This window comes from Callorhinchus milii, unplaced genomic scaffold, assembly GCF_018977255.1.
Source record: "Callorhinchus milii isolate IMCB2004 unplaced genomic scaffold, IMCB_Cmil_1.0 Scaffold1, whole genome shotgun sequence".
In the NCBI taxonomy this organism is placed as follows: domain Eukaryota; kingdom Metazoa; phylum Chordata; class Chondrichthyes; order Chimaeriformes; family Callorhinchidae; genus Callorhinchus; species Callorhinchus milii.
Genome location: NW_024704742.1, coordinates 14,518,749 through 14,544,223, shown reverse-complemented (window position 1 = coordinate 14,544,223; position 25,475 = coordinate 14,518,749). Strand labels below are relative to the sequence as shown.

The 25,475-nt window shown below is 38.0% G+C and overlaps 1 protein-coding gene across 1 annotated transcript in view; it reads left to right on the top strand.

Annotated features, from left to right (window-relative positions):
* sec24d (SEC24 homolog D, COPII coat complex component) overlaps positions 1-25,475 on the top strand; it is a 113,587-nt gene that overhangs the window by 25,587 nt on the left and 62,525 nt on the right. The window contains exon 9 of the mRNA XM_042337359.1: positions 2,629-2,756. Within this exon, the coding sequence (XP_042193293.1) occupies positions 2,629-2,756 (128 nt within the window). The remainder of the gene's footprint in view (positions 1-2,628; positions 2,757-25,475) is intronic.

Here is a 25,475-nt window from a genome sequence, read left to right as displayed (position 1 = left end):
GAGGATTATTAATGTTTATTATTATATTATTTATAGTAATATTCTGACCAATGTAACTTTCCCAATCTTGGAGTTGGAGGTAATTTGTAATTGTAATCACGTGGTGCTGTTAATATACTGTGCTGGTAATATTGGTTAACTCAGAGATGTGCATTATCACTTTTAAAAACTTGGCAGGTAAAAAATAATCATTAATAAATAATCTTTTAGGTCATACAATCTTGTGATATAATCTTGAGTTTGTCAAAATAAGCGGGCTGCTCTTATTTACTTTTGCTGAGTACAGCTGAGGTCTTAGACGGTCCAAAATAATTTGTATTTGATTTCAGTTAGTTATATTTTAGAATTAATTATGCCATATAGGCTTTTTACCAAGGTTATTATTGTCCAATTGAAATAGATTCTGACTTCTCAAATGTTCTTAAATATTAGACTATTTGTGATAAAGCTTGTGTTGTGTCTTTTTCTGTTTTAAATTCTGGCGTATAGCAGAGACATAGAAACTGGGCCTATTTTTTATTGGAATAAAGAAGGTTGAAAGGAGATCTAATAGAGATCTTTAAAATTGTGAGGTATTTTAATACAATAGATGAAAAGAAATTATTTCCACTGGCCAGTGAGTATTGGCTGGAGAGCATCAATTTAAAATAGTTGTCAAAGGGCAGGTTGGGAGAAATTGCTTTGCAGAGTTATTAGGTTGTGAAATACACTGCCGGTTATAGTGGTTGAGGCAGGATCCATATTAGTTTTCAAAAGTGAACTAGATAGGTATCTAAGAAGGGGTAATTTACAGGGGTATGGGGAAAGAAAGGTAAGTGAGACTAAATGGATTGCTTTTTCAAAGCCAGCGCAGACATGATGGGCCGAATGACTTCTTCTGTGCTGCAAATTTCTTCGGTTCTACATCATTATTGATTTGTTACTGCAGCTGAATATGATTTACTTACTTTTTTCCCCCATCTGGAAATAACTTCTCCTTAACGTAAATCTTAGACTGAAGTACATACTTTGAAAATTCTGAGCAGTAAAGTGTTCTTTATTAAAAAGATAGTGGCCAGGAGTTCAGAAATCTGTATATATTCCTTAAATCACTCAACAAGCTTCTAGCTATATGTCAGAGCTATTTTTAAAAACTGTTGATAGTAAAAAAATCATGAGATTTAAATTCAGTTCTATCTCAGTTACAAACAATGTTACATGTTAAAACAAAATGGTTAACACTTCGAGAGCAGTGCTTTTTTTTATTAAAGCTGACATTGGAAACTGAAGGACCGGAAAGGATGACTTTCTAAATAAAACTAGTGTTTTTATTTTTCTAATTGCCACAGAGTGGGGGAACGATCGAATGATTTTTTCTGCTGTATCAGCAGTCATTTCAAACACTGACAAGCCAAGCAAAATATTCACCTCAGGAAAGCAGAGACTTGATAATTGTCTTCTGTGCTGAGGCTTTAGCTTTTCAAGTTTTAGATTTGAGGCAATTTTAATGTTGCAAATCCAAACTCAATGTGGATTTTAACTCAAGTCTGGAAGATTTAATTTCCTTTGTGACCCCAAAAGAGGGATTCTTGGCACTGGGGTAATGAGAGCAGAATTAATGTTGCGAGATGAAGTCATAAATTAAGGCTGATCAGGAATTTTGCCTTTTCAACTGTAAAGCACATTATCTCGCCTCTCTCGGGCTGTCGGGTAGAGTAATTTTTCTCAGGCCAATTCTCTCCATGATGATATCATCGTTGTTCACTGCCTGAAGACAAACATTTAAAAGATAACGCACAGAATGGGAAGGCAGTAGAAATTGATTATTGTGGTTTGTAATTTTGATTTTCATGTGGGTTAGTGATGGTGAGATACTGCTGCACATAGCTTTTAATGAAGGGAATAGCTTTATCCTCCCCAATCCCAACCCCCAGCTCGGGTCCGAAACTCTGTCTGTCCAGCGCCTTGGGACGTCCTCCAGACGTGAAAGGCACTAAACAAATGTAATTTTGCTGCTGTTGTTTATATAGGAAATAGCTGCACTTTTCACTTCTGGAGAAAGTACCAATGCTCTTCAAAGGATTCACTGTAAAGTGTAGTAAAGTAAAGTGTACAATTTATACTTACAACAAAAACTAACATTTATATTTCGCCCTTCATGCGGGGTAGAGGCTCAGAGCGCTTAACAGTTGTGGAGATGGATGCCGAGCCAGGAGGAGCAGGGAGGTGACCGTAGGCATGGTCAAAGAGGAAGTCAATGAACAATTTTATTTGGGGGATTGATTGGCCAGGATACCAGGGGAAACTCCCTTCCCTTTTTGAGTGATGCCATGGAATGATTAGCTTTCATTTGAACAGAACAGGCAGACGGGACATGTGTGACATTGTATCTGAAAGGGCAGCACCTCCCACAATGCAGTATACTCCCAGCACTGTTTTGGAGTGACAGGCGAGATGTGAGTTCAAATTCCCCGACCTGGGGCTTGAACCTACATTCTTCTGATTCAGAGACAAGAGTGCTACCAACTGAGCCAGGCTGACATGTTTGATTGTATAAAAGTCCACAGGATGTTGCAAGTATGAGAAAGGTGCTGGTAACGGATTAAGTTTCAACATATTTTTTCATATGTACTTTATTATGTTTTGAAGGAAATGCAAGTCCTCGTTTTGTACGTTGTACAACCTACTGCTTTCCGAGCACAGCAGATATGGCCAAACAATCCCAGGTTCCTTTAGCAGCTGTCATCAAACCTTTCGCAACATTACCAGCAAATGAGGTAAGAAAACTGCAAGGAAATAAGATCCAACATCCAAAAGTATTAAAATGATTGCTTTGATGCTGCTTTAAAGACATACCCACATGTGTGAAACTGTCATCAACCTCTTCCTCTCGGCTGACAAGTACATCCCCATTCAAAACCACCGTCATCACCTTCCTCCTCAAGAAACACTCACTCACTGGAATCTCCATGCACTCCAGCTACTGATCCATTTCATACCATTCCTCACCAAACTGCTGGAACAAGTCATCACCTCCCAGCTTTGCTCATTCCTATCTTTCCTGACCTCTCTATAAGACCCACAATTCCAGGACCGCTGCTTTCCTGTCAGACAATTCTTTATGAGTTCTAACTTTCTACAGCTCTATGTCGACAAGACCAGCTTGGCTCCCCTCAGTGTAACTTCGCCTCAGGCCCTGACCACCTCATCCTGCATGGATGCTCACTCCACCTTATGGAGCTGTTATGGAACTTCAGTGTCTAGTTTAACAGCCAGCTATCCTTGAAACCTTACATCCATGTTTTCACTTGCTCTGCTTTCCCCCAGCTCCACAACATTGCCTGTCTCCACTCTCACCTCTCTCCCGGGGTGCTGAGAACCTTGCTATCAACTTCCATTCCGAGAGTGAAAATTATGGAAAGTTAAGTTTACCAAAATTCCACAAAAAACATGAATTGAAATCGGTGGTTTAAAAGTTCAAGCAATGTTCTATATGTATAATAATAATAACATTATTGTGTAAATATCAGTTAAGAAACAGTTTGAAAAGAATTATTTATGGTTCAGTATAAGCATCTTCATAAACAAAAACAGAAATTGTTTGAGAATTGTTTTCAAGTTTGTTTGAACATACAGTAGTTTTTTGTTGCCGCAAGAAACGTATTTGAAAAACTGAAGGACATTAGTTGATGTCTTTTGACTTGAGAGTTGGTATTGAGAATATTTTTGTTGGTTATCACAAATGTGCTGTGTGTAAAGTATTTTGGTGATTTGGACTTGTTTTGCATTCTTTTATCCCAATTGAAATAAAACGATAAAAATGTTTTACTTAAGTCAAAAAAAGTGAAATGAAACCTGATAAGAAGCAAATGCAGCACTGATGAAAAGTGTACTATTTTAGTTCAGTGACCCTTAAACAGAAAGCGTTAAGAACTCTGCCAGTTACCAATCAGTTCACTGTTAAGTGATGAAAAATGTGCTCTAGCGATCATTACAACAAATGTAACACACCTCCTTGAAAGCTTTTCAGTTTTGGGTCCTGTTAATATCTGTTACTCTGTTATTCTTTTCATTATTTTAATTTAGTATTTTCCCCCATCCTACAATGTTCTCTCCTCTTGAAGCCACTGATTATTATTAATAATCCTTGCATTTGATATAGCACCTCATCACATCTTCGAGACGTCCCAAAGTGTTTCACAGAATATACTGTATATTTTGTGGGCGAAACTAGGCAGCCAATTGCACACAGCCTTGTCTCACAAACAGTCGTGGATTGAAGTGATCAATTTATTATTTTTTTAAGGAATTAAAAAATTCTTGAAGGATTCTTGCTGAGGTGTGGCTGGATCATAGGATGTTCCCTTACCCAAAGTGATCATTCTTCATGTGTGAGCCTTGACTCTTTCTCTGACCTCCCACCCTGTTAATTCATTTTGTGTGTATTAGAATATGGAATCATTTACCACATATAGCTGAGTCCATAACATTATTTAAAAGGGAATTGGATAATATTTGAGGAAACTTATAAAAAGGTATCGATTAAGAATAGTGGGATTGGATTTGAGTGTAGAATTTTTGTGGAGTGCTAGGACCAGTCATATTAAGGGTCCATTAAGACAGCTGGAGGAGCATCATTGTTGAAAGGATTAATTTTACACCATTAAACCCCATTGAGGAATAAAAGCCAAATTTTCATTATAATCATGGATCTAAGATTATAGTCTAGGCTGACGTTCCAAAGCAATGCTGAGAGAGTGCTGCATTGTCAAAGATGCTATCTTTCAGATGAGATATTAAACCATGTTTCTATCTACCTGTTTAAGTGGACGTTAAATATTCTAACATTGCTTGGCTTCTGTGTTTGCCTACAGATGCGCAATCACTACACTTTACAGAAACTTTGTGAAACAATTTGACATTCTTAACCTAATATGCACTATATCAAATGGAATGATTATTGTGATTATTATTAATGAGCAAAATAAGTAATTAAGACCACTATGATTTAAAATAAAACATTTTCAGTTGTAATGAACATATTTGGTAGCTATTACCTCTGGATCCTTTTACAATATTAAAAATGAATTATTTGGCACAGGACTAAAATATATGCATGTGGAATAGTGAAATTGTAGCCAACATGCATGGAGCAGGGTGATAACATCCATATGGTCTTTTATGTGAAATTGTCAGTGTCACAATGGTTAACACTGTAATGGGTTTGACGGTGGTACAAAAGATTGTGGTGCACTGACACCCAATCTGCATTGTGTGTGTCTATGGTGTAATGATTGCAAGAGAGGTGTGACGTATTTGGCATATGTGGGGAGCAGATAACTGATATGAAAAGATGTTGTTGATATCTGGGTGATCTAAATCCAACCAAATCTTTATGTCATTCTATGAAGGGCACATTGACAACTGTTAGCAATGTAATTTCTTAAACTAATAAGGTTTTGCTGTGAAAATCAACTCAGGTTCAAGTATTTGCAAATGATATAGCGCCTTATCACATCTTCGAGACGTCTCTAACTCTTCACATAATATATTGTATAGTAAATTGACTGTATATTTTGTCAGCGACACATGCGACAGCCAATTGCATACTGCAAACAAACAGTCAACATTATTATTCCATGACAAACAGTCATGGAATAATGTGACTGAAAGGTTTGTACGTAGCATCATAGAAATTACAGCACAGGAGGAGGCCATTCAGCTCAATTGAACCTGTGGTGGTGCTAATTCCTCCACTGGAGCTACCAATTCTAATCCTAATTCTCTGCTCCCTTCTTTTACTCTGTTATATTCCTCTTTTTAAAAAAAAGTGTTGCATCTATTACAGAACCCTGACAAGAATGCAATACTTGCAAGAACTGACACACTTCCTGTGTTGCAGATTACTTTTGATATCAAAGCAATTTTCTGTTTTATCCAAGCACAAAGATTCATTCAGATTTTTGTTTTGAAGGAAAGGTAAAATTATTGGCACTGGGTTCATAAACTGACCGGACTGGAGCTCCAATCCTCTTGTCAGCATCCCTTCACTAAGTAAGGCGATACTGCTTGTAGTTATGCCTTTGATGTTTCTTTTTAGTAGTTTCTCTCTGAGATCTCTGTCTCAGTTACATGGAATCCAAATATGTGGAGTATCATGGATGTAATTACTGAAGTCTGTGGATAAAGAAAATTGATATTGTGTTTAAGCCTGGCTCGGTTGACAGCAATGTTTAACCTGAGTCAGAAGTTGTTGATTCCAGCTCCATGTCGGGATGTTGAACTCAACAACAACTTGTATTTATATAGCGCTCCAATGCTGCAACGGAGGGCACAAGGGATAAGAATGAGGTACGAGGGACAAGCAGGGGGTCAGAATCAGTGAGCGAAGACAGTGGGTAGTGGGTTGGGGAGTAAGCAGTTTGGAGAGGTAAGGAGGTGCCGGGGATGAAGGGATTTGAAAAAGACTGTGAGGATCTTGAAATCGATTTGTTTGGTGATAAGGAGCCAATGAAGCCCGGATAGAACTGGTATGATGGGGGTATGGAGTTCAGTGTAAGTTGGTATGCGGGCGGCGGAGTTTTGGATCAGCTGGATCTTGTGCGTGGTGGATCTGGGGAGACCGTTTTGGCTGCTTCTTGGGTAAGGTATGGTCGGAGGTGGGCAATGTGGCAGAGGTGTAGGAAAGTGGGTTGCAATTCCTAGGTTGCATTTTGGTCCTGGTCAGGGATCAGATGAAGGGAAAGAAGGACAGCTGGAAGTTGTGCACCGGTTCAATGAGTCTGAGGGATAGGTCGGAGAGGTTGAGGAGGTCAGAGCTGCAGGGCATAAGACATTGACGAGAGCCAAGCCTTGTCAGCATTCAGCTGCAAGAAGTTTGCATTCATCCAGGCTCTGAAGCCTGCCAGACAAGCTGATAGAGCATCTCATGCTCTAGACTGACACTCCAATGCATTGATGTTCAAGAACCCATGGCACTATTTGAAAACAGAAGGGAGTTTCTCCTGTTTTCCGGAGCAACAATCCCCACCCAAATAAAATTGGTCATTCACTTTATGGCTGTTTGTAAGACTTTCACCTCAATAGTTCAGGCTGACAATGCAGTGCAGTGCTGTGGTTGTACTGTATTATTGAAGGTGTTGTTCTTCGAATGAGAAAAACTGAAGCCCGAACTGCCTGTTCAAATGATACTATTTGAAAAGAGAGGGGAGATTCTCCTGGTGTCCTGGCCAACAGTTCCTCAGATAAAATTGTTCACTTTGTGGGACATTGCTATGTGCAAATTGACTGCCTCATCCGTCTACAAAATACACAGTAACAACACGAGACAGCAATTCCTGGGTGGCATTTTGAGAAGTCCTCCTGACCTGAAGGGCACTGTATTAAATGCAAGGAGTATTATTTAACATTGTACTATTAGTAGTAATAATGACAGATAACTTTTTAAGACATGAAGATACAGTTATTAGCACATGACTGTAGCAAAATGGGTTTTGTTTGAGGATTCCAAGTAACTCAGTGTGTAAATGCAGCACCTGTGCAGCAATAATGGCCAGGAAGATTACAGGTACAATTCCAGGTTTGTGCTAATGTGGAGTCCTGTAGCTCAGTGATTAGAGCACTCGCTTTGCAAGCGAGAGACCTGAGTTCAATTCCAGGCAGAGGGCGAAACCTTGGGCAAGTTTCCTTACTCCACACAGAGCCTAATAATAATCCCTCCAAAACCAAAAACAATAATAAATTGGTCATTTTCAATCTACGACTGTTTGTGGGACATTGCTGTGCGCAATTGGCTGCCGCGTTCGCCCACAAATATACAGTCAATTCACTTTACAGTGTGTTCTGTTAAGCGCTTTGGGACGTCTAGTAGACGTGAAAAGTGCTATATCAAAGGCAAAGATTATTATTATTACTGATTTCAGCTGTGGGGAGGTAGCGGAGATATTAGGCAGGATTGCCTGCATTGAATAATTGATGAAACATATTACATTATTTTCTTAACTGATCCTTGGATTGCTTCTGGTTACTTAAGCAAAACGTGATGAAATACATGGAATTATATTATATAAATATCCTTTACCAAATGTTAGCTGTGTGTGGCGTTGATAGAATTCTTGCAAAGTGAAAGAAAATATCCCTTTGCTGTAGGGTATTATTTTCATTTTCAGGGCATAGCATTTTGTTTTCAGTTTTTTTTTTCTCCCGACAATATTTGACTTCTGTTTTCTCTTTTACAGGGGTACAATGATAGGCTTTGCTGAATCTTGGTCAACTTTAATGAATGGTATTTTAACAAGAGATCTTCTTAACCTGGGTGGGGAGGGGAATAAGAGAGAGACGTTTTGAATTGTTATATCCCTAAAATTATTCTTGACTGATGGGTCAGTAATTTTATCCAATGTTTTTATCTAATATCGAAACCATTCAGATGAACCGCCTGTTCTCAGGTCTGATCCCAAATTTCTACTGAGTTTAAAAAAAGCCTAACCATCAAGAGTCAGGACAGGGATTCTAATGTATTTCCATCCCTGATTTCTACCCACTGCCTTTGATATTCATCAAATGACAACTGTGTGGTGACGATACAAAGCCATCTTGTTAAGATGCCATTTGTTAAGATGACAGTTGTTAAAATTGCTTCCGTTTCATTCACAGAAGTCTAGCAATGTATCCTCTGTAACTATCCCTCCTCTCTCTCTCTCTCTCTCTCTCTCTCTCTCTCTCATTTCCCCTTTCTTTCTCCTCTCTCAACTCCTTTCCACTGCCTCCTTATGATTTAACTACTCCAGTAAAATCTGTTCTAATGCACTTCATGAAGAGAAGTGAACATGATTTCACTTATAGTGTGAATGAGGTGTGGACCCCAGTGTTAACTAACTAAAAAATCCAAATTGAATGCTAAAAGCCAGTTCGCTCACTTCAGAACACAGGCTGGTTTTCTTGGGTTACTTGAAGTCAAAGAGCTTTGGGATAAGGAAAAATTATTTCTTCGGTGAATAATAAACCAAATTGTGAAGTTGTTAGTTTTCTCTAATAAGATGCAATTGTTTATTATAATCTAGAATCATTGGATTGGAGAAGGTTATTTTCCATGATGTTCATATGGTATAAAGATGGGACAGTAGATAGCGACAAACATTATCTTACAAGGCTTGCAGTGTTGGACAGTTTCCAGAAGCTCTTGAGTAATTGAGTAATTCAGAACTTTGATGATGAAAGCTGACTTCTTGATCAAGCTTAAATTAAATGATTTTTTGTGTTGCAAATTGTTGTCTCCCTTGTCCTGACTCACATCGGTGTGCCTTTTCCAGTTATTTCTACTTTTCAGTTTATTATTGTTGAATTGAATTTCTAGGTACACATAAATGGTGGACTATTTATATCTCACTGAGTAGAGGGCTGTCATCAACTTGATGTGTTAACATTCAACACATGTTAATGCTGTACTCTATAAATCTTGCATACCTTGTGATCTCTTATTTCTCATGTAAATGACAATTATGTATGTACAAGTAAAATATTCATATTTTCCAGATGCAAAATGTTTACTCATCAATATTTATTTTCCTAGGAAACCCAAACGTCATTGAACCAGCTTTTTATAAATCCATGAGGGATGAACATGGAAGTAAATCCAAGATAGCAGTTGATCCTAGAAAGATTTGACTAACAGTGAGGGATCTTCATAAGATAAAGACAAGTGCATCACCACCCCAAAGCCACATTTTCCTTCGATGTTAGATTTCAAGGCATTTCAAGATTTTAAGGTTGTAGGCAGTTCTCACCACTATATAGCGAAAAAAAACCTTTATAACGTGATATTTGGACTCCGCTAAAGCCATTTCATTAGCAAACGTGAAAAAGTGTTTTACTTTGCAAACGCAAAGCCATCTGTCAGTCTCCCTACTCCTGGCTGAATTCTGGGTTATCAGGTCATCATTGATATCACTTCCTGGTTGCTGTGTAAATTGGCCATTTGTTTTAGTGCTAGAAGGTGAAATGACTGACTTCCAGGTTATTAAGTCAACATTACTTAGTGGCATTGATGACAACCAAATGGCCCAGAATTTGGTCAAGAGCCATTCGGTACTTGAGAGAAGGTTAACTACACACATGCTTTGTGAATGGGGACAAAAATGCAACTGTGTAAGGTGGCTGGTCCTTGCAGTTTTACAAATTAAACAAAATTTCATGGAATTTGGGTTACTTTAGGCAAAAATTTGGTTTTGATTATTTTCATGTTCCTTCTTTAATATGCTCAAACCATAATATTTTATGACGTCCCACCCTACATTGGGAGGGGGTGCAGAGGGGGGAGAAGGAAATAGTAAACTAAGCACTTTAACTGCTATGCTCAGAACAGAATATCCTCCAATTATACAACTAACTACTTGTGCGTTTGCATCTCCAGGGAAGGTAGGTTATTGGATCCTGATCAGGAGTAGGACTACTGGCTCATTTCTCCCACTTCTCTCAAATCGCTTCCATTAGACCTGAGTGCTGAGACCAATTATAAATGTCCTCAGTTGGATGCATCAACTGAATGCAGCTAACTCAACACAGCACAAGGATAAAGACTGGAATTATCTGGGTCTGTATAGCTCCTTTTCATATAAGGCAATGGCTTTACCTACCAAATCGTCAGGGGAGTTCTCAATAAAATCTTTTTTATAGAGCACTGAAAATTTATAAGAGCTGTTTTTGTAGTGTTAGTGCCATTTATGACTAAGTTTATTTTTGAAATAGCTCAAACTATGTGAATAGACTGCAACTTGCCGAAAGCTAAGGTTGCACGTTAGATGATTGAGTGGAAATTGAACAGTCCTTTCACCTCTTTGACCTTGGTTCTTATCCAGCTGAGGAGCAGAGCAGATGAAAGAGTCTCCTTTATGATAACTGATGGACTTCTAAGCAGAATTCATGTGGTCAGATGAGAGTTGAGGTCTAGCTGAAAAATGTGTTGAAGTAAAAAAAAAATGCTATGAATTGATGGGCATCAACTGAAACACTTAATTTTTTAAAGATTAAAAAAATATTATTCTGTGGGAAATTGGATGTGCCACAGCTAGAATAGTAGGAGATATTTTCTGAATAGTAGGACAATTAGCACACAGTGGCTGAGATTTTATTCCACCATGTTTAGTAATAATTTGTAGCATAATAATAACGATAATCTCATAATAATTCCTCTCAATTAGTTCTATGGTGTTGAGGCACATATTTCCCGGGTGAACTTTTAATTTGGAGTTTACAATCACCACCATCAGAGTGATGAACAGAATTGTCAATAGTTTTAGCAACAAGAACAACAACAACAAAATTGCATTTGTATAGTGCCTTTCACGTTGGGAGGACGTCCCAAGGCGCTGGCCAGACAGAGTTACAGAGTTAGCAAACAGTTAGACTCTGCTACCACCCAATTGTAATCAGTCTTCAAACAGTTAGAAAAAAATAACCAAAGAGCAGTTAAATATGGATCTCACAACTACGAATGGTATTAATGAGTAGATGATGCATTAGGCATGTCGTCATACTGCAGAACTCTAGAGATCAAAACCTTATTTTGTGGATGCAGAGGTGGCATGTTAGGTTTCAATAGTAAAAGAGTCAATAGTCAATTCTTTGTCAATAGTCGATAGTCAATTCATTCAAAACCAATAGCTCTCACTTCACATGGTTAAATATGTCAATTAAATGAATGGAATGTACAATGAGGTAATGTTCAATTTGTACAACATCTTTGTTAGCCCACAGTTGGAATATTCTAAAACATCAGGAGAAACTCCCTTCAGTTATCCAAAAGTGCCATGGGATCTTTAAGGTCCACCTAAATAGGCAGATGGCATCTCAGTTTAATGTCTCACACAAAAAATGGTATCTCCAACAATGGAGCACATCTCCAGCATTGCAATGCTGCCCTTCCTTATATTATTATTAATTATTGTATTCACGATGAGGTTGCACTTACAAAGGATCCTTGTAGTTAGCTAAGAAAGGGATTTTCATGGAAATAATCAGGCTGGATTTGACTGAGATCCCAGAGGTGAAAGTTTAGTGTGTAAACTCACACTACCCAAAACTTGTATTATTTTTGATTCAAAACAGTTGTGTTTATGCAAGTACAAATTGCACTATTTCAATAGAACTTGCAAACTGAGAATAGTGCCAATAATTAAATTCTGTCAGCATGATCTTACAATTGACAAAAATCCAGGCTAGTTCTTGCGGTTAACTTTACAAGAGTTTTTGAAGGGCACAAAAATACTTAATACAAATAAAGGCCCCTACTAGCAATCCAGGAACCACAAAATACTCGATCTGTGTGGATTTCAAAACCAGATTACAAAACGTCTGATTTAAACAAAATTCTACAATATTCTTCTTTAAATCAGAATTGTTTTGCTAATTAGCACATAGTTATTTTTGACCCTGGTGACTCTCGGATGTGAATTTGTCTTGAATAACTGCCTGTTTAATTGCCATATACAGTATATATATTTACGTACTATATTTTCTCACGCTGTTCAAAACAATTGCTTGTTACAGGCATTCTCTCATCATTTCCTCTGGGAAAGTTGTTGGAATTGGATTTTCTTTTTTTGGTTACCTCCTTTTAAAAAATGTTATGTTCATAACAGTATTTGGTAAGATGAAGGACTAGGAGCAAATGAGCAGTAACAAAGAAGTTCTTGCAAAGTATAGATGGCGAGATAAACTATGATTAATGGTGTATTACAATTGCATTGGAGATTGCTTTTAAAGGCTTTTTTAAAAAAAACTGTTTTAGTTAGGCTACGCTGACCTTTGCTGTAACACAGAGCAAGTTTCCATCTGCCCATAAATTACTTGATGCCCTGAGTGTTGTATGGACTGGGTGTTTGCTTGCTGTGATGAGTGAAATACTACAGCATGTAAACAAGAATCTCAGACTGGCAAATTGCACATTTTTCCACATTCTTTGCCAAAAGCAAAGTCCAAAAGACATCTTTTAAAGATCTTGCCTAAAAATTGAAGAAAACATTATAACTTTGTCGCTCTTGCTTCTGTGATAGAAATCAATTCTGCCAGAGCGTCTTCAATTCCATGTTTGATTTGAATTTCTCGTGTTAAATGCAGGACTATTTTTGTTCAATTCAACATCAATAATTTGAGAAGTTAAAAGCCATAACAGCCAGATGTCCTGTGTTACATTTGTTTCACAAGCATTTGATTCAAGAATTAAATTTTAATGCAAGATTTTAACAGGAGAAATAAGGAAACAAAAATAGCAGGTAATAGGAACCCTTAACAATTTTACAAGATCAGCTCGCACAAAGAAGGCTTTTCATCTCATTTGATCTCATCCTTCCAGAACACTCACCCTACTCACCCTATCACAGTACTAAGCTGATTTAAAAAAATGAGTCCAGTGTCCTGGCCTCAACCACACTTCCTGGTAATCTGTTCCAATCATTAATTATTTTCAGACTTTGACGATTCTGTACAGTTTGTTTTTGTTGTGTTAGGCTATAAATATTCCTTTATTAGGTACACATGCTTAAGTTGTTCAACTGATGAATATAACATGTTCTTTATATCTCAATGAATGAAAAAATTAAGGTTAATAACAAGTGTCTCACCTTCAGCATTAAAAAAACAGTGCGTCTGAGTTGGGGAGCTGAGCAGGTAGGCGGATAATTGAACTCGTACTGTATGTATGTACAATGTTTGTTCTGTTACTTCCACTGCAGCTTGAAATGATCAGAGCTCATGTTTTTGTTGGCAGCAGAATGCCTAGGGCATAATCTAATTCATTCCATACTTGCAGCTATTGACTTTGCTCTGTTTCAACATCAACACTGTGTAAATGAACTCTGAAATCGTTACAAATCTTGGTGACCTCTGCCTCCGCCATAATACGTGCTGGTGTGCGCGAGACAGACACACACACACACACACAAAATGACACGCACAAAGATACATCAAACACAAATCACACACAAAACAACAAATGGACACATAATACACACACAGAAAACACATACCCACACACACACACAAAAAAACACAACCAAAACATACAACACACACACATACACACATTCACAAAAAGCAGACGCATACACAAAATGCAGGCACACTAATCACATACTCAGAAGACACACAAAAATCCCCCTCCACAAAAATCCCACACACAAAATACAATACATATACTGTGCACACACAAAATACAAATGCACATACAAATACAAAACACACATGCATACATCAACGCATAAATATTACCAAGTAAATCTAAACATTCTGAAGGATTTTTCACTCTTAAAAGTTGATTTGAATTATTTAAGGTCTATATATGAATTCATTTTATCTTGAATTTTTACTTCATTTTATTTATCTAATTTCTATTGTTCTAAGAGTAATAGAGAAGATGAGATTAAGTGACTTACGAACAGATCCTAAGGCTTTTTAAATCAAAGATATTGTTTTAAATCTTATCCTGAGCATTTTTAACGAGCATGACAAAGCTGTCCTGGCAAAAACAGCACATAATGTGATAGCCAAACTGATTGGAGACCTGAGGGCTGAAATTCCTGTTAGAATTGTATGTCGCGATTTTGGTAATGCATAATTATAATGGGAAATCCCATTAAAGCCGACATCATCAATGCCAATGCCAGCATAAATTTCAGCCCTCAGATTCCAAAACAATAGCTCTGCCAATGATGAAGATCAATGAAATTATCTTTAAGAAGAAATGGTCGCGCAAATTAGTTTGTAAACTCAGATGGTTTCAAGCAGGTTAGAGACTGCATTGAAAGTGGTTTTCAAGATTTTTATCAGGGCATACCGTTCTTATAAGACTTCACTGGCGACCTGTTCCCCAGCTGATTTTAGACGCCTTGCCCTGGCTCTGCAGAAGTATCTCTTACTAAATGTCAGTCTGTCTCTGTTGGCAACAATCTCGTTTATGTGCCATAAAAGGTGGGTTCAATCCCTACACAAAGACTATGAATTCACATTCAAGGCTGATACTCCAATAGAATGCTGAGAGTGTGCTGCAATGTCAGAAGTCTGATCCATCGGACAAGACTTGAACCGAGATCCCATGGCGCTTTTGGAAAAGAAATGGGTGTTTCTCCTTTGTCCTCACAAACAATCCCCAAGATAAAATCGGTTATTCACTTCATGACTGTTTGTGGGACATTTCTATGTGCAAATTGTTGGCTTTGTTTGTCCACAATTGTAAAATGTACAGAATTCAGTCAGAATTTGGAGAAATACTTCTCACTTGGTAATATGTTTTGTTGCTTCTCATTCTTTCCACCCAGAGATGTTGCCAGTCAAGAGTCTTCTCAGCCAAAATGCAAAATGCAAGGCAGTCTGTTGCTGCTGATTTTCTTCATTCTATATTGCAGAACTTTACTACAAAGCACTTCAATTTCTGAAACTCATCCATCGAAGGAAATCTGCTTTGAATGAGACTTGTGATGAAAAGTGAAATGGAGCGTTTCAAATGATGGATAAAAAGTCTACTCATAAAACAAACAACAATACCCCAATGCCAGTCTAAAACTAGCTGCGTAAGGTGACTCGAGTTCAAGCTGATTCTATATCCTCTGTCACTTTCAGTCCAAACATAAGTCATTCAGCAAGTGTCAGGTTAGTTATTTGATGCCATCTTGAAGCCTAGAGCTGTATAGATTAAGGTGGTTAAACTCAAGCCTAGTGAATGTGGTATTTAAAGATGACAGGTGAAGTGCCAGATTTGGGGTGGTGGTGATGGGGGTGGATGTGTAACCATATGCATTGCAACTGATGGAACCAGTAAAATTCCTGAAATATTTGTAACCCCTCATGTAACTATAGAAAGCAATCCTTCATACTCCTATGTTTACCAATATTGATGATATGTATCAATAATGGCATTCAGCCTGTGTTGGCACGTCATCACTGTCGCTACAGATAGCTGTGCTGCATGAGGAATTTCTTCCATGTCCCTTTGCAATAGAATTTATAGCCAACATCCTGAAGGTGAAAAGAATGGCTTCTAATCTTCAATGTTGCAGTGGTCTGTCACAGGCAGCCATCGTATGAGTAAATAGATGAATGTTTTAGCCTGGTTTTGGTTGCCAATTGAGCAAAACACAAAGATTCTTGGTTATAGCAATATTGGAAGTACAGAAAAGAATATTATAATCTGTCTGGCCACTTTCATTTGTGTACGGTTCTTCTAACTAGATTCCACACTTTAAATCCTCTTCTTTCTTCAGCTCCCCGATCAAGCAACTTTATTTTGGAATTCATTTACACTTGCTGTAAAACAGTCTGACAAGCCAGTTTTGCAGCGAATCAGAAATTAAACAATCAAGAAAGGTGTTCTGTCAGTCTGGAATCCGATGTAAGAGCAGATAGAATTGGATTGGGAGCTGCATACATAAATACATGACCATCACCCATCAAATATAGGTACCCGTGTTCCAGCAGTGTTCATTGCAGAGCAATCGGACTTTCTTTCCTCCTTATCTATCCCAGAGTGCTGAGGCCAATTGTTGTGGACATTACTGCCTTCATTACTGATATTAACTAACCCATCCCAGACAGGATAGCTGAGCTCTTCAAAATCTGAGGTCTTCTTCATCTGTATTGCTCCTTTGCACTCTAAGCAGTGGCTTTAGCAGCTGATCCATTGGGGGAGGTCAAAAATTTATTTTTTATACCATGAAAAATGTGTCAACCTTCATGGTATAAAAGATGTGGCTAGAAGATGTGGCAATAATGCTTCCAGACATGTGCCTGAGGCTACATGAGGAATTTGATCTAATATTTGAAGAGAGAAACAAGATATATTAATGTATTAAAGTCACTGACGTCATGACAAAAACTGGGGATAATTTACCACTTCCAAACTTACAATTTGAAAGAAGAGATCATTATCAGCTAAGGGAATGTGCCTCAATAGGTCCATGCAGTTCTGTGCCAGATTACTCAATGCCTTGCAGCTAAAAACAGCTATATCCACCTGCTTGTAATTTAGTGAAGCAGAAGGTGCTGCATTTGCTGTGGTGACTGGAGACTGTTTATTTGGCAGAGGGCATGTTGACCCTTTGTGGATTGTAGGATTATTTTGACACCAAAATAATTGTTCTCTGAGAACACTGTGAACTCGCACTGTCTTGTGACGCTGTATATTCTAGTTTTAAGTTTATAATGTCTCGAATTAGAAAATTAGAGAACATTACAGACATGCCATATTCTAGCAATAACAGGCTCAGTTATTAACTCAGACTGCTACACAATGATCATTGCTGGAAAGTGGGTATCTGTACAATTGTGTATAATTCTCCTCTGGTACCACTGTCAAGTCTCCTGTTTCTATAAATGCTTTCTGTGGTCGACATTGCAGCTTTAGTTGAGATGTATATTTCATTTACAATAATAATAATAATAATTGTATTTTCTAGGCCAGCGTGGTCTGCATCCAGCACGGCCAGTGATTTTAGCAATTTTGGGATTCAAGGAGGTGGGAGAAAGGGTGATTGAGAGAGAGAGAGAGAGAGAGAGAGAAGAGAGAGCAAGAGAGAGGGTGGCTGTGTAAGAAAGGGGAGAAAATGATTGAGGGAGGGGGAGAGAGTGATTCATGTGCCGTGCAGTTTCCTCACAGAAAGTTCCCTTTCCCCTATGCAAAACCACTCAATGTCCTTTGTCCCTCTCCCCCCACCCCTTCCCCCCCCTCCCCCCCACACCTCTGCGACCTCCCGACCCGGCTGTTCCCTTTGCTCAGCAAACACCAGCTTGCTTCATGCCCCCCACCCCATCTACCCCACCATTCCCTTTTATCCAAGCTCTCTGGTTCAATTCCTGAAGTCCCTCCAACTCACTCCATCCCTCCTCTCTTTCCTCAGCCCACCTCTCTTGGCTCAGGTGCCCAGCCGACAGTGTTGAGCGATTTGAGAAGTCCTTCCAACATGAAAAAGGTGTTGTGTAATTAAAAGTTATGTTCCTGGAAGGAAAAAACAAATTATTGCTTATGTGGTCTGCAGACCTTTCTCAAACAGGTAATCCGGCCTGCGGCAACCAAAAGGTTGGACCACCCTGTTCTCTGTGGCAGTTAATTTGGACATAACACTGTCCCGCAACAGGCCATGAAATCAAAGTTTTCTTAGAAATGAAGCATTATTGACAACAAACACCAATTTGTAACAGATGAGTATTTTCACTTGCTTCCAAAATTATATGCTTTTTGACGTTCACAGGAAGTTTGATACCATCAGATCAGATTCCAGCATATTTAAACCCATCAAAGAATGGGGGAGGAGGAGAGAGTAGGAGTCAATATATTTCTGTAATCTTTGATGAAAGAATAACATTTGAGAACTATCCCAGTCATACTTCTCTTGCCCAGGTTGTGACGTAATCCTTGCATATGATAAGATTTTGCTCCTGAAATCTGTAATAGTGACGATTATAATTTCACTTTATAGATGGAAGTCTTTCCCAAGAATCTTCATTGCTTCTGAATCCAGTTTTTTCATACCATACAGCTTGAGCTCAACATCACAAACACTGTGTTTGATGATGTGAGCAGAGAATTGCACAGGAAAGGATGAGATATTACAGCACATTGCACAAACAGACGTGAAAGGTTTAAGAAATCAAAATTTTAATTTAAATACATGTACTTTTATTTTAGAATATCAATCTTTTCTCTTCAGATATTCTCTGAATATCACAGAAATCTTTTCTTAAATATAGAATGACATACAATCTATACAGAAACATGCCATTTTGCCCAACTAGTCAATACTAGTGTTTATACTGCAGATGAGTCTCCACCCATCCTATTCTTTAGCTACTCTCCTCTTTTTCCTTCTTTCTCGTTTATGCAGAATTGAAAAAACATTGGTAAAGGTTTAAGAGCCTGTCCCTACAATATTTTTCGGAATGTAGGGTATCACTTTCAGAATAATTCAGTAATGTAGGTTCCACTTGGAAAATAATATGTAATCAAGGTTGAACAGTTAATTTAATGTTCAGGAACACAAGATCTTCTACCAATTAAAGCTTCAAAAGTTTTCCCTTTAAAGCTTCAGAGCCCAAATAGGAAAATTGGTCGCTCACTTCATGGCTCTTTATGAGCCTTGTTTGCCTGTGGAGTCCTGTAGCTCAGTGGTTAGAGCACTCGCCTCACAAGTGAGAGGCTGGATTCATTTCCAGGCAGGACGAAACGTTGGGAAAGCTTCCTTACTCCACATGCATCTGTTTACCTAGCAGTAATTAGGAGCCCAGTTGTTAGTCGATTGGTGGATCACTTTTCTGGGGGTAATAATTTCCTCAAAAAAAAATTGGTCACTCAATCCATGACTGTTTATGGGACATGGTTGTGCGCAATTGGCTGCCGCGTTTCGCCCACAAAATATACAGTCAATTCACTTTACAGTATATTCTGTGAAATGCTTTGAGACGTCTTGAAGATGTGATAAGGCCAGGATCAAATGCAAGGATTATTATAAATACACACACAATAATAAAATATATTTTAATACAGTAAAATCCTGTGAAGTGCTTTAAGACATCTTGGCAAATGCAAAGATTATTATAAAAATCCAACTAGGTTTAAATAACCATATAAACAATAGGTTTTATAGAAATTGTCTGACTTGGAAATAACACTCAACAAAGGATCTGAATCTTGTGAAATATTCATGGAAAATAATAAAGAGACTGAAACAGCCTCCCTCCCAGGCTGTGTTTCTAATCATAGCTTATTACAGCAAACCCTCTCTTGTCCACCCACATATATTGACCTTGGTTCCTGTCCAGTTCATTGTGTTGATGCTTAAGAGTTTTAGGGAGTGAGGCAAACATTGATGTATTTCATTTTGTTCTGTGAAACAAACTTGGATGGCAAATGTTTTATACGCTCTGCTGAAGACCTTTTTTTTCGACCGCGCCTTTGGTCACCTTCCTACCCCTCCCCCTGGCTCGGTCCCGTGGCCCTAAACTGTAAAGCGCTCTGAGACGCCGTCCGGCGTGGATGGCGCTATATAAATCCAAGTTGTTGTTGTTGTCCATATGTTTCCAGGACTTCTTTGTTAAATATGTGGTTATCAGTGTGGATAACTTTTAATAAGAATTGACTAAAGAATCTTAACTCACCAGGAGAGTAAATAAGGAATTTTAATTTCACATAATATGTTTTTCATTTTCTTCCATCCTACAGATTTAATTATCAGAATGAAGAGATTTCTTTGTCTCTGGAAAACACACAAAAGTCATCTTTCTCTTCATTATCATTGGTATTACATGTTCTCTGTGGGGCAGCCAATTTCTCATGGAAAACTGGCAGCAAAATAACATCCTGTCCTTACTACATGAAGCAGGATGGCTATTTTGACCTTTGCATTTTCTTCAGAAAACCGCAAGTTAATCTGGATATATAAGTATTTGTCTTGTTCTGCCTTTTTAACGATTATGGCTTTTAGATGTGATTTTTAAAAATGGTTATTTAAATACGAAAATCAGTAATATGGGCCATTTTTTAAAAAGGCATGATTTCTATGACTGGAAATAATCCGAGATGAACAAAACTTTTTGACACAACTTTCTAATGTGAAAAAGGCATATCTTTGTGTTCTGTCAATTGTTAGCAACAGATGGCGTAGATATCTGATTTCCTGAAGACCGAGAGATAATACTCCTACTATCTATAAATTCCCAATCTTGGCAAACAGGCAAAAATATTGGGGAACCATCAGAGCTTTACATAAGTATTGGGAATAAGTCACTGGAGGCCAAAAGTTTACTCGTTTAAACCAGTGACAATAGACTGAATAATTGAGGTCAGAGTAAATTCAAGTGGAAACAATTTCTGTGGAATTCCTTGAAATACTTCAACTTTGCTTGTTCTTCCTTAAAAAAAATTAAAGCTTAAGGTTTATGATTTACACAATAAGGATAATCTATCAAATTTGATTTGATCTAATAGAGGCCTTCAACATTCATGATAATAATCTTTGTATTTTATATTGTACCTTTCACATCAAAGCGCTTTACAGGATTCACTGTGAAGTGTAGCGATTTGGTTTTTGTAGGCAAACTCAACAGCTGAAGTGAATACAGCAATCTCTCACAAATAGCTATAAAGTTCGCCCACAAATATACGGTCAATTCACTTTACAGTCTATTTTGTGAAGCGCTTTGAGATGTCGAGAAGACGTGAAAGATGCTATATCAAAATGCAAGGATTATTATTATTAAAACGAATGACGAATTTTACATGGGGGATTGTTGGCCAGAACAACGAGAGAAACTTTCTTCTATTTTCAAATTGTGCCATGGAATTTTTAACGTCCACCCAAGGAGGCAGATGGGACCTCAGTTTAACATAACATGCTGCCATGGTCAAACTGATTACTGTCAGTCTAGAAGATGCCCACACTGTATAAAAATTGTATGATGCAGTTCTGAGTTTGATTGTCGCAATATTAAACCTATGAAATGGGACATGAAAAAGTCTGATTTAAAACATCCAACGAGTAATATACTTGTACTCAAGTATTCTAACTGCTGCATATGACGTGTCTCTCAAGGCATTGGTTGAATCATTGGGCCTTGATCTCCTTCATGCCATGCATTTAGTTTCTTTCATGTTTTTCACAAGTCTAAACAACAATTCCTACCCTTTAATGGCTCTACTCTTAATCCTTCTTCATTCATCAACATTCTTGGCCACACTGCACTCTGAAAAATAACTGTAATTCTTGTACCTCTCCCTTTGCTAAAGCAGTTCCAAGAAGCTCGATACTCTAAATATTTATGGATTTCCCCCTCAACAACCCAAAAGTGTCTTTAAAGCCCAAGTTCTTCCAGAATTTGAATAGTATTCTTGTATCTGGGAAGATTCTCAAACACCTTTGCTTGTATCTTGGCTCTGTTGCAATAAAATATCAGCCCACTGTCTCCTACACTAAATCATTCTTTCTCAGAATCTAGAGACCATAATTGTTTACAGCACACAATACCAGATCTCGCTCTCTCTGTAGCAACTATTGCATTCATCTTTTTTTTCCCCTATAACTTTTAAAATTACTTTACCTTAAATATCCTTTTTAAACGCTGTTATGGATTAAGCTTCAAAAGCCATTTATGGTTTTGAAAAAATCTCCTATCCTGTTCATCATAACTATATAGATAAATCCCTAAATTGCATTATTGCTGATGAGCGTGGTCCGCAATTTTTTTTACTGTACAGAAGCAGCTTTCTGCAAAAGTTCTGAAAATGGATCTCACCTCATTCTATCTGATTGTAAATAGTCATCTCATCCCATTTTAACTAACTGGGATCTTATGCATCCCCTAACTACGATATCATAATGGTCTCCATGGCCCTTCACCTCTATTCTCAGTGAAAGAAACCTAAATTAATAAATGTATGCAAATAGAATGGCTTGTGAAATTATTTCTTAATGTGAGGTCAGAGAAGAAGAGTGGAAGATCAGATGCTAGAATAAGACTCTTTTCCAATATTCTGCATGATTCTAAGTTTTAAGACAATAGTCTTAAGCCTAAGAACATGGCGATTTGGGGTCCTTGTGTTTCCTAAGCTATGGTATTTTCATCCTTTATACAGTACTCCATTGTAATAGGTTTGCACTAATTGAGATTTGTAGTGAAAGACTGGTAACCGTTTGGATACAATCTATCTCTAAAATTTACTTAATTCTAAGCACCTTCCTGGCTAGCAGTAATTTGTTTTGAGTTATTTAAAGTTATTTTTGTTTGCAAGGCTATTTCTTTTTGCCTCATCGGAGACTTGGAAAAAGTTCCAAACTCTGCTGTGACTGGTCCTTACAGTCCTGAAACTGGGAGACCTTTAGTCTGTGCAGCAGATGCATTGACTGGAGGTGGGGACAAGGACAAACCCATTGATGATGCCTGACAGTGAGCCTGCTGAATGATTCCACGACTTGACAAAGGCAGATACAGACATATGCAGACAACTGAAGAAAAAAAAGTATTGTAAAGGGAGGAACTCATGTGGATTCCTATTAATGATGTTGAGGTTTCATTTTCCATGTGTATCTTTGGGATTGATGATTTATAACACAGTCCTGTAGCTACACTTAACATTTGCAACCAAAAANGGTTCAGTGAAGACTGGGTAAGTTGAGTATTTAATCAAAGTGCTTCACAGAGATTTGCTGTCAAGTGTAGTGACTGTGTATTTGTGGGCAAACATATTTGTAGACATATTGAATTTACTTCCATTTCTCAGTCACCAAAATACATGCATCATCCTGGCTCAGTTGGTGGTATTCACGCCTCTCAATCAGAAGGTTGTGTGGGTTGGGACTTTGAACTCACTAAGTCTAGGCTGACACTCCAATGCAGTGGTGAGGGCCATTGTATTATCGCAGATGATGACCTTTGGGTGAGGTGTTAAACCAGGGTTCTATCTGCCTGTTGACGTGAATGTTAAAGAACCCTTGACACAATTCAAAAAGAGGGAGTTTCTCCCAATATCTTAGCTAGATAATTTCCTGAGATAAAATTGATCATTTATTTAATGTCTGTGTGTGGGACACTGCTGGGGCAAATGAGCTACTGCGTTTGCTTACAGATACACAGTCACTACACTTTATAGTAACTCGTGTGAAGTGCTGTGAGACGTCCTCACAACGTAAAAGGTGCTATATCAAATCCAAGGATTATTATTGTAATTATTCAGCTGAGTAATAATTCATTCAGTCTGTACTTTTAATTAAGTGATCGAAATCTCCCCTGTTTATTAGCTTGCTAAAGAAACAAGTTACAGCAGTTGCATTTGAAAGTCATCTTGCTCCTATGTATTGCTGGATAAACAATCTATCCGATTATTCATAATAAATATTACAATTGCTGTTTTTTGTAAAAAGGCCTAATGAGAGGCTTTAACAGCTTTTCACATAAATATTAGTACCTTAGTAATTGGGTATTACAGCAGTTACTGGGACATAAAACGTGCAGTGCAATTTTGGAGTTGGCATATTTATAGGTAGTCTTCTGACTTGCATTGTCTGCTGGGAATGTATTTTGTAGCTTTACTATAAAGGTATACATTGTTAAATCCTTGCACTTCTTTGGCAGTAATGTGAGGAAATGTATGTTTATGGATTTTCCCACATTGAATTTGAAAGGTCGGTGACTGGAGATTGGAACATTGTGTGCCCAGGATACTTGGTTCATGGAACCTCTAGCATTTATTGCTACTTTATTTTGGATAATAAGGTACATTTATAGTTTGAGGGTTTCTGTACTTTCTTTCATCAAGTCTTTGCTGCAATTATTTTCTCCAATTGCTTACAGAATATGCCAAAATGGTACAAAAGAAAAAGTAAAAAGCATAGACAAATGATTGTTGTATTTACCTACATTACAAGTCACTAAACCATTCACAGTTGTTCTTTTTCACAGCAAATTTTGATGTGACAGCACTATAAAAATGCAAGTTTTATTTAACTAGAATTTAGAGATTTTCAAGAATGTGTTTTGAGTGCTTGAGACCTTTATATTTTGCTTTACTTTTTAAAAAAGTAAGGTCTGACTTGTTTCTTTGGTGCAAGGAATCATTAACATTCCACATTTTGAGTACATCGAGAAAAAAGACTGACCTCCTCAGAAAGGTCAGAGTCAACCCCGAAGGGCTACCTGACATTTGACAAGAGCAGAATACGGGTTGATTGAGTGAAATGCTGACTTAGTTCCAGAAATATGATAGAACTGGTAGCAAAACTTCAAAAGTTATCCTTGTGTTAGATTGCCTGTTGCTGCAGATGTCAAAAGATCCGAGAGGAAGGGTATCATTAACTTAGCATGAACATGCTGAGTGTTCGATGAAGTATCAGTTGGCAGAACCCTTGACTCTGTGTCAGAAGGTTATGAGTTCAAGCCTCACATCAGAACTTTTGAGTTCATTCGCCCCCTCCCTTGCCTCCTTCAAGATCCATCTCAAGACCCTCCTCTTCGACCGTGCCTTCGATCACCCTCCTTACCCCCTTGCCCTCCACCCTCCCCAATCCCCAGCTCGCGTCTGAAACACTGACTGTCCAGTGCCTAGGACATCCTCCCAATGTGAAAGGCACTATACAGATATAAGGTTATTATTGTTGTTGTTCACAGTCTAGTCTGACACACCAATGAAGTGTTGGAGCAACACTGCTTTGTTGGAGGTGCTGTTCTTCAGATGAGACATTAAACTAATTTTCTGTTTAGTCTGTTCAGGTGGTCAAAGGGGCGGACTGGCTATTCAGGAAATCAGGAAAATTTCCAAGTGCCTGAATGCCCTCGTGAAAACAGCCATGCAATTACCAAGTCCCCAGGAATTGATCAACCTATCCTTTGCGCAGCAATATGTTGGTCGTATAGGCACTTACACACACTTGCAAACAAGGCTCTTCCGATTGGCTCAGTTGCTGCTACTTTGCATGGATGCACTTGGCACCTTGACTGGTGTATGGTGGGATAGTCGGTGAGCC